We start from the raw sequence: 11260 nt of genomic DNA, 5'->3' as shown, positions 1-11260 counted from the left end.
ATCCACAGGTAAGCCAATTTTGGTCACTCCCCGCTGAGATAATCTTCCTTTAATCCTATACACACACACCACACACACAGTGAGAGAGAGAGAGAGTTTGGCACTGATGCAAACAGTAGGTAATCGATTACTTACCAAAATAATAGCAGTTGATAGCTTATTTGATTTCACGGCCATGGATAATAAGTGGTACTCACTGTTGCCAAGTAAATAAAAATTATTATTATTATATCATTATGTATGGATTTATGTTCATAGACGGGGTCTTCCCTTCAATTTGGTCCTCACATGATTTGGTATAATCATATAAACGAAGACCCGCTCATTTTTATGGGAAGTTTTGATCATGAGGTTTATTTTAGTCCCCTTCCATAAAATGTAGACTTAGAGCCTATGCATTTGGACGTTCTAGATACAGAAAATAGTTTGTACTTCCCTCTATGCATCTAGAGGATCTAAAAAAAGCCTAGAGTACCTACGTAGAGGATAAGTCAAGTTGATCTAAAATAGAGAAATTAGTAATGATTTAGGTTGTCCTAAATATTTGTTTATAAATTTGGGCGAAATACAGCCAAGGAAACCATTCTCTAAACGTCTAATTAGTGAAAAAGACCTAATATGGGCTACTCCCGTTTCGTTTTTATGATTTAAACTGCCTCACTGACATCGCTATGGATGGACTTGGTGGCCTGTTTTCATACAGGATTCATATAGGTTAAATTGGCCTGTTACCTTATATTAAATAAATGAAATTTCAAGTTTCTATAACGCATGATTTACAAGTAAAAGATTTTTTTTTAGAAATAATAAAAATCGTGGAAGATATTACATAGTATGTACGTATTTTTCCGTTTTCTCCGAATAATCCTCCTAGAATAACAGACAACTTTTACTCGTTGCCTTTCATGTTTCATTTATATCCTTTGGCCACCAAAATGAATTGATCAGCAAAGGCTCGAGGGACACGTACCAACTGTTCCACTTGCTTATCTTGTCTCTTCTGAAAATTCAGTTATCGTTCATGATGATGCTGCCATAGTTGCCCGAGCAGCTGCCAGTCACGTTTCAGCTTCCTCTAGTACTATAGATTCACATCAAGTGTGCATTTGATGCCTATATATATTATATAATAATTGTATATATATATATTATCTATAATATATATATATATAGATATATAGTATATATATATATATATATATATATATATATAATATATATATATATATATTGAGACGAAGTGCCAAGTATCTGATTACTCCACTTACCCTTCATTAATTGTTACCCCACAATAGCCAGACACCTGAACCTTCATCACAGGTACTAAACGACTGAATACTCTAAAGGCAACAGTGATCCCTTAACAACTTACCAGTATTGCAGAAAATCAGACTAAGTTCATCAAAACAAGTGTGAGGTAATCTTGTAGGTAATTAAATTAATCAAAGGGCATCACTCCATCGACAACTTTAAAAGTCTAAGTACGTCCCTGGTTCTAACTCACTTCAAGTAAATTGAAGGAAAACAGATCAATTACCCCCTCTATGTTTCTACCTAAGCAAATCCTATAAATATACTGGTTTAAAAAAGTTATAAAAATCTTAAATACAAAAATTTATTATTAAACTCAAAATTATAAGTGAAATTCACAATATCGGGGAAAATTACTGTTACTTGGAAACAAAGCAAAGTTTAATTAATTCTTGAATTAAGTAAAATTAAATCAAAATTACTTTATCACAAAATTCAAGAAAATTAAGTCAATCAAAATTCAAAAGTGTTGGGCAAAATTAAAATTTGGAAATTAATTCACAAGTGCTAAACAACAATGAAACTTGAAAAGAATTCTAAGTAAATGCAAATTAATTCACAAGTGTTAAATTCAATTAAATGTGCAACGATTAAGCAATGAATATAACTAAGTTAATTCAAATTGTAATGCAAATGAAAACAGAAAAAATATGGAAAATATCAAAATTGCAAAAAGTATCAATCACAGAGAATATAAAAATAAAAACACACTTCAATAAGAAAAAATGAATAAATGCACACACAAAAATCACTTCAAATGAAACAAACACAAAACACAAAAATTTGCAATGTGTAACAATGTAAATTTCACCAAACAATTTTAAACCTTTTAACTATTAGTAATTAGTTTTTACCAAACCACTGTTACTATTAGTTATTAGTTGCAACTAATAAAAATAACACACACTTTATCTTGGTATACCAAAATTTCTTTCTTTCTGCTGCAGCTTGTTAAAAAAATTCACCAATTCACAGTATTTCACAAAATTAGGCGCCGTTACACTTGTACAATGTCTGTTCAGATTCCACAAAAAACACTAAATAATATTAAGTAACTCTAAGAAATATCAAATCTGAAATCTGCAAGTTACGAGTGACCAATTTACGTTACGTTAATATAATCTCAAGTATGTCGAGAGAGAGAGGAGAGAGAAGAGAGAGAGATAGAGAGAGAGGAGGTCTGAACGCTATGCGGTTCTAAGTTGCAACTAAAAAACTCTTCCTTACGAAAGCCTGGACAGTAGAGATGGAACAAAACATTTTGGGGCATGCGAAAGATGACGCAATGCTTCTAGACGCTTCTATCATGACGCAACTTTACAGAAAAATCGTGAAATAAATTTTTTTTTTTTTTCTACACGTGGGTTTCGGCAAAGACGTACATGTATGAAACCAGTTCTGCTCAACAAAGACACGACTCGATCGAGAGAGACTCGAGCGAGCAATATGATTGACATGTTTTTAAAAAACAACATGGCGACTCGAGTTCCTCTAATCTCAAGGCGATGAAAAGTTACTGAAACAACTTTAGCTTCGAACGGACAAAGATAATCTCTCTTTCTTTACATTCTACATTACATACTTTTAAATTATGTTATGTGAAATCTGAACACACATTTTAAGACATCCTAGCTACGGAATCTGAAGAATGTTGCAAAACTCTATATATAACATTTTATACAGTCAAAGAGGGAATATATATGTTTTGAAAGTAGCAATATATAATATATTATATATATACACATATGTTATATATATATATATATGCATATATATTATATGTATATGATATACATATATACACAAATATGTATATATATATATATATATATATATATATATATATATATATATATATAATAACGTATATGCCCGTCCTTACGACGCTCCTGATTAGCTGTTGATAAGCCAGTCACAGGGCTGCAAAACCAGTGTTGCCAACTGTAGATAATTGCCCTATGCGTAGGGAAGTATGGGCAAAATCTTAGACAGCAGGGCAATATTTTCAAGTGTAGGGTAATTGTAACAAGGTAGGATTAGATCAATATGCTTATCAGTATTCATGATATTGCATACAAACATAATCTAAATATTTATATGTTATCAAAGCCGCAGAATGTTGGGTCATTTTCAGTTATGTAGGGTAATTTCTCGTCTCCTTGGGTTAAAGGGGTTGGCATCACTGCTGGAAACTCTCAATCTCTTGAGAGAGTTCACACAGACGGGATGTATGTTCCGTCTCTCCTGAGGGATACGTCTTTCAAACGTATCCCTCAGGAGAGGTGGAGGAACATACATCCTGCCTATGTGAACTCTCGAGAGAGAGACTGAGAGTTTCCAGGCCTGTGATTGGCTTATCAACAGCTATTCAGGAGCGTCGTAAAGGACTGGCCTAGACATCAAATGTACAGTTGATGTGAATCTACTAAAGTCGAGAGAGCTCAGGTGACATGGAGAATCATCTTTGAACACCATCTAGATATAATGCCAATTAACTTACTGGATCTGGAGAACTTCGTCCACCGGTCCACGTATTCTAAAGTACAGGCAAGGGTTATGACACAAAATAGGCGTTTCATTTTTGTCCACAGCGAAGTTGCCATTCTGGAACCCAACACGTATATACCGTGGTCTTACATCTTTGAGGGAAGATGCTGGCTCCCGTTGCCTTGCCGTATGAATGACATTCAGCGTTGCGAAAATTAGTCGTATGTGGCCCAGAACCACCTTATAATGGGCTTCTATGAACTTCTCTGGTCGAAATAATCCAAATAGTGATTTTGAAGCACATTAAAAAAAGAACAGGAACACTGCTGTAATTTTAATTTGTGGCTATGTTGTTGGAATCTGGGTAGCCCACAAAACAGGAATAAAAGGTGAAAAAGGTGTATTATGTTGTTTATAAAATCAAGGATAATAAAAAATATATATATACATTGATAAAATCTTATATGGGCAACTACAGAAAAATATCCACATTAAAATGCATAGATTATTTGTAAAAAGTATAAGATAAGATTGTTGTAAAATTCTAGTAAATTTAAGTCAACTTGGATAAAATTCTGAATATAATTCTGTTAAAATTGTAAAATATTGTATATTTCCTCTAATAAGAGATAAAAATAGTGTCTCCACGACCACATATCATTACTGTAGTACTGTGGGTGTTCCAACTTAGGACATTGTTTGACGAACTTTCAGTACTTCAGTGGCCCCTCCTCACTTGCCTCTGTTACTGAGTGTGCCAACGTCTGAAACTCTTCGGATGGTTCCTTGTGTTCATCATAGTCGTTTGGTATGAGAGGGAGAGGACTTGCATGGTGAGTGACGGCATGGCTACTTTTGTTGTTGTTGCTAATTCTGCATTCTGGGGTGTCCTGCTGTTCGTTAAAAAAGAAAAGTACTGCAGACTAATAGGCAGAAACAAAACCAACTAGTACCATTTTTGTTGCTAATTGATTGAGTTTATATAATAATTATATGTCTTACCTTTGCAAAACTATATACCATATTATGAAATAAAGCAATAATGAGGTATCAATATAAGTTATCTTTCCTTAAAAACAACATATTGTTAAGACTCAGCATAATCTTTATTATATATGCATCAATTTTGGATTTAGCGATTTTCTTCCTATATTTTGTGAACAATTTTCCACTTAATAGGAAATATCTGCTGACGTGTAAAATTGTTTCATTGGTTGCGAGTCACTCAGGAATCCTCTTTTTTCCATTTTTTAAGTTCTGGGGCAGGTTATAATTATACGTAATTCATGCAATTCAGTTGGAGAAAAGACTACCAACATGGATTTTTGAGCATTCAAACTGATAAAGATGTGAAAGGAGCATGGTAACTTATGCACTTCTCATCCAAAGCCACATCTGATGAACAGGAAGATAATTCCATTATTTGGTCGACAGAGCTCGCATAAAACATTCAGGAAACTGTGGTAGTACTACTGCACCGACTAGAGTCGCTAGACTACTAGTCTCATTAGAATTACCTGCGCATCTAGGACCACGTGGTGCATCGTATAGCCTAGGAATAGTTGAAGCCAAAAGATGGTCAAATTTACTGATAACAGTTGATAAAACAGGCGTAATATAAGTTCACTGAATGTCGGTGCCAGATATTAATAAACGAAGATATGTTATAAGAAACTCTAACTGTCTCACAAATGACTTGCTATTTGTAGCTATAAATGCTGCTGAAGACCCAACCTGGAACAATAACATTCAAAGCATGCCGAATAACACAACGAAAATATTTCCTCAGGACAAACAAGTTTCCACTAAATGTGACAATCTCGAGTCTTACAGCACCGGAAAAACCCGTGGCAAGATGAGGGTATTGTTACTACTGTAAGAAGACAGACAGAAATGAGACAAAGCTTCAAAGGCTACAATCGGGTGTTTTTTTTAATGATATCAAACAGCAGTTTCCACCAATACTTTCCTTTGCATTAAATACTTTAGCAAAGATAAACCCCTTTGGACTTCGTGCGTTGAAAGTCAAAGGAATGAAACAATCGCTAAATATAAAACTCGTCAAACACATGAAAAACTCGCCCCAAATCAAGAGTGCTTGACCTTCAGACTTCTACATGTTGGAATCTGGACTGAAATGTCTAGTTTACGTTGTTTATATTGTTTATTTCGAGTTCTCTTTAGTCACGGAAGTATATCTACCCTGCATATCAAGAGCAACCGAACTATGACACAAGTTTAGTGACTTTTCGCGTACTGCGCAATTTTACGACTCGGCCATTTAACGACGAGCTATTTTAGACCGGATTAAACTTTTTCTTTTTTTTAGAACAACGGAATTGGAAACTACTCTGTCTTTGTAAGACAATATTTAATTTTGTTAGCGATAACACGTTTTTTTCCAGAGTCATTTGCGTTCAAAATTGATAAAAACATCGATAATCCAAAACTGAACACGGAAATAGTCTCTGTGATAGCAGTCTGCTGGAAGGTGAACATCACCAGACGATAAATATGTCAGAAATCAAATGTTTTTCCCGCAAGTCATTTGTTGTTTATAGGTATATAACTTTGTTATTCACTGTTACGGTGATACATGAAATTATATAATGAATGGTAGTTCCGTAGGTGTATGTAGTATTAGGTAATCTTAGTTACATAATGTGATTTGAATTAAGCGCGCAAGAGGAGCAGCTGGGCGTCAGCTGATCTGGCGTTCAGCTGAAGAATATTAAAAGAATATTTATTTGTTGAAACGAACCGATGTCATTCTATGCCCGATAAAGATAAAAACTAAAATTAATTGTCGCGGTTTATTTCGCATGGGAACGTATCGACCCAAGGTTGAAATTAGAATAAATAATATCTCATTGAAAAATAAGTGTTTTTATATCAAATTGGTGTCCGTCCTGGTTATTACTAGCAAGCACAACATGAGATAACAACAGCCTCCCAAGCCATCGTCATTAAGAGTATTTTGCCGTGACAAAGGGCCTCGTAACAGATATTTTTCTACCATTGTACAATAATGTTAAGTAGGAAGGCCAAGTGACCGATATATCTAGGTGTAACTCGAGGAGAAGCGCGTCGAGAGCAGAGGAAGGAAGAAAGTTGTGCAACTGTAGGCTGGGAGATCGCGTCGCAGGAGATTGCTGGGCATTTCGTGTTCTTCTGGATGAGCCGCCTTTAGACTACCCACCATCATGCCCTCCAAAAACAGGAAGGTAGCCGTCATGGGCTACAGGAGTGTTGGTAAGTCACCAGGTCCAAGTTACCCCTTTGGGTGAGAGGCTGATAGGAGGGAGCCGAGGTGAATAATGTCCTTCGTCTCATGAGTCACATTTTCAGAATTTGTGGCCTTTCGTCGTTTCCCCCTCTCATGGGGCTGGGCGAACAGCCCCCCTGCCATAGGTAGAGGTTTCGGTAGGCTATCATTGGGACGTTCATTGCACTTCAGGATAGGCCATCCTTTTTCACTGAATTCCTAGGTTAGGCTGTAGGGTAAAAAAAACAAAAAAAAACCGACTGTGCGACCACCTGTACGGGAGCGCGGCCACTTTCCCAAAACATAAAATTAGCACTTCAGTAACCTAAGTTAGATGTCAGTCACAAGACAACCTCCGTAAGCAACACTTTGAGACCTCTACTTTCCTCTCGATCTTCATTGAGCGCGAGAAGAACACCCTTTTTCGCTCAAGGGCAAAGTACCGCTGTGCGGACATTGATCCGTCAAATGATCACATTTTTCACTATGTTTAATGGGTGAAACAACAACGCAATTCAATATTTAAGCATACCATTCACAAGATTAGAGTTTCGTCAACAAAATAAGATAGGGTAAACAATCGACTGAACTAGCCGAGCCACTGACTACCATATTTGAGGCCACCCTCCGAAAAAGTACTTTAACACGTCCTGACACTGGAGGTGGTCATCAGTCATGAGTTGTTGGTGGTGAGAGGAGGAGCTCGAGACCTCTACTCTCCTTTCGAAGTAAGTATTTTGTTTCTCCAAAGTTAGATATTAAGGCCATATTTTTTAAGATTAAACAGAGGGTAATGAAAAGTCTGGCCATATGCAGTGCACACTACCTCCATGACGCTTTTGAAATTTTTACTTAGGGTAAACAATCACGGACGATCCACCATCATCACGCTGGCCAGGTCTTATTCACTCGATATTTAATTGGTGAAACAAGAATACAATTACAACTTTAAGCATACCATTCAAAAGAATGAAGTTTCGTCAACATAATGTGATATATGAAAGCCCCATACAAACTAAAATAAGCATGTGACGCTCTTTGTAAAATATGTTTTTAAGGCAGTTTTGAAATCCAATATGGCGGCGATCGTATGGCTGGCTGGTCTAGTCACGGACTGTCCACCATCTTTCCCAGCCTTCCCAGCACTCATTTGAACAATGTTAGCGTATACTATATGTAACGTTTATTGATCGCATAGTATATATGTAACGTTTATTGTTCTTACTCAAGATTGCAGTCGTAATCAGCACAATAAAACAACATTTTGTTGCCTATATTAGTGAAAAGTATGAAACTTGTTATTCCTGGGGTGGCCAATGGTTTTTTAACTGAATTCATTTTTACCTTGTAATCAGTGGTTTAATCCTTACTGCCATCACAAATGAAACTCCACAGTGCTTATTTGATTGTTATTATACACATTTTGGTCTCAGTTCACTCCACACTGCGCTTGAACCAAGTTGCTGTTCCTGGTTCATAAGCGCTCACTCCACAAACACAGTTACGAGCAGCAGAACGACGACACTGCAAAGTTTCATTCCCTTAATTGTTTACTTTACTCATTATTTAGTTCAACTTTACTTTGTTATTTCAAAATGTTTATTTAATACATGTCTATTATCCCTTTTTTGCAACCAAATTACCCCGAAAAATTACAGATCTTTCTAAAGTAGATACAATTAAATGTTTCTAACCTTTGTCCCTAACCATCCCCCTTGGCTGGCCGAAAACCATCGTGGAGGAGACAACGGATAAGTGGATTATAATTTTTTTTTTTTTTTTTGGCTAGCACATTTCATTGATTAGAGTCTATATTAGTATTTTGATTTTTTAAAATAACTGTATGCCAGAATAAAAGTAACCTTAATGTTTGCATGCTAGAAATGGCAATCATCGTTGCCACATTAGTGGAGCTTACACATACGCCAATGCATTATTTAAAACTGTTTCCATGAATTCTAGTTGTCATAGTAATGTAATAATGAGAAAATTTCTTTAATATTTTAATGTACAAAAACGTATATACTTTCAATACATGGGCTAATTTCACCAATTTCCACGTATTGTGTAAGTCTTATAACCCAGTTTGGAGGGTGAAACACATACCAATTGGCAACAGAGAGAGAGAGAAAGGAAGGTGAAGGAAGGAAGGACAGGGGGGGCAGTGGGAGGTGGGGGGGAGAGGGTAGGTGGAGCTTTACGCGGGTGTTTTGGTATCCATTTCTGGATAATGGAGTTTTTGTCTTTGGTCTAAGGACAAGTGTCGTTATTCTTTACGATTAGTGATTCACGATACCCTTATAAATTATGGCACCGGATGTAATACACTATAGCAAAATCTCGTTCTGATACGAGTGTTCGTTACAGAATATGCCAAAAAACGTGCGTGCACTCTCGACCCATAGTAGGTATGCTGCCTAGTTGTCAATCAAGTTTTTTGTAATCAAGTATTTTTACAAGCTAGCTATTGCATAAATTTGTATTTTTCTCAATCAAAACATATGCCCCTCAATGCTAACTTTCCTCTTTTAACGACTTTCTGGTCATTGTAAATTCGGCCCCATTAATTTCTTATGGTGCGAAAACAGACAGAGGCCCAGGGACCGAAAGCGATTGCGTCACACTACGGCGGTAATCCGGCAGTAAAACATCTTCATATATCCAAAAAGTAAATAATAAAGATATATATGCGCATTACGATTATAACAATTACATGAATAGCTGATAACAATCTGCATGAATAACTGGTAAACTGTTCTGCAAGAAAGTTGAGTAGTATAGCAATTCATTTACAATTGATACGAAAGTCAAGATGTCGTGACGTGATTATACAGGACTTGAAAGAATGTTTCTAATTCCGAAAAATAATACTTAAATTTGAGTCAGAATCGAGTTACTTTCAATAACAAATATTTTCAAATTAATCATCATAAATATGTAAAATATCGATGTTTTACTATTTATTTAAATAATTATCTAGTGCACGCTTCATCGTCGTCTTCTACCAAAACAGTAGTTCCTTAAAAACGTTGTGGCAGTGACCGTGTTTTGATTGTTGTGATGAAAGTGCCCCAGCGTCTATGGGTACAAGTGGTGTGCTGATTATCACAGGAAATGGGAAATTTGTTGACACAAACGACTCCACAAACATCGAAATGGTGTCAATCTTCTAAGATATTTAAGCAAAAGTAAATATTTTGAAAGTGTTTTGGTGAAATTTGCACTGCGTTGACCACCCTTTTCACTACCCTCTGTTTAAAGCTTTGAATTTGGCCTTAATTTCTAACTTTGGAGAAAATACTTACTTCGAAAGGAGAGTAGAGGTCTTTAGCTCCGTCTCTCACCAACAAGAAGTCGCGACTGACGCCCATCTCCGGTGTCAGGACGCGGTATAAGTACTTTTTTGGAGGGTGGCATGCCGTGACCGTTTGGTCAGGCTTTGTGTTGGGCCAGTCCATGCGGTGTTTTACCCTATAACTCGGAATTTTCAGAAGATTGACGCCATCTTGATGTTTGCGGAGTCGCTTGTATCAATAAACTTCCCATTCCATGGGCTAAATCCGCACACCACTTGTACCCATAGACGCTGGGGCATTTTCTTCACAGAAATCATAAATGACGACTTCCAACCACTAATTTTTTAAGAAAACTACGATTTTTGGTAGAAGAAAAAAGCGTGCACTAGATAATTATTTAAATAAATAGTTTAACGGCAGTATAAGGTCATGAATTGCATAAATATTTTTACATATTCATGATTATTAATTTGAAAATATTCGTTGTTAAAAAAGTAACTAGATTTCTGACTCAAGTATCAACAGTTTTGCTTGTGAACGGTACCTGCGGCATTGTTCGTGCTCATCAATTGTTTATCAGTGTTGCCAATTGGTATGTGTTTACCCTCCAAACTGGGTATAAAACTTACACAAAACTGGGGAATAAATGAAATTAGCATATCTATTTGTAGTATATATACATATTAGAGCAATTTTATCATTATTGCATTACTATGACAACTAGAATTCTTGGAAACTGTTTGTAAATGCATCAGCGTATGTGTGAAGCTCCACTAGATTGGCAACGATGAGTCATTTTGCCGGGTAAATTTTGGTTGCAAAAAAGGGATAATAGACATGAATTAAATAAACATTTTGAAGTAACAAAGTAAAGTTAAACTAAATATTGGGTAAAGTAAAC

The 11260-nt window shown here is 36.0% G+C and overlaps 1 protein-coding gene across 1 annotated transcript in view; it reads left to right on the top strand.

Moving 5' to 3' along the window:
* The first annotated feature begins 6708 nt into the window (after positions 1–6708).
* The window catches only part of LOC135207243 (GTP-binding protein Rheb homolog), a 97172-nt gene continuing 92620 nt past the window's right edge, over positions 6709–11260 (top strand). Inside the window, exon 1 of the mRNA XM_064238879.1 lies at positions 6709–7050. Coding sequence (XP_064094949.1) covers positions 7002–7050 — 49 coding nt within the window. The 5' untranslated portion in view covers positions 6709–7001. The remainder of the gene's footprint in view (positions 7051–11260) is intronic.

This window comes from Macrobrachium nipponense, chromosome 32 (genome assembly GCF_015104395.2).
Source record: "Macrobrachium nipponense isolate FS-2020 chromosome 32, ASM1510439v2, whole genome shotgun sequence".
NCBI classification, from domain to species: domain Eukaryota; kingdom Metazoa; phylum Arthropoda; class Malacostraca; order Decapoda; family Palaemonidae; genus Macrobrachium; species Macrobrachium nipponense.
This window is presented reverse-complemented; position numbering and strand designations above follow the sequence as displayed.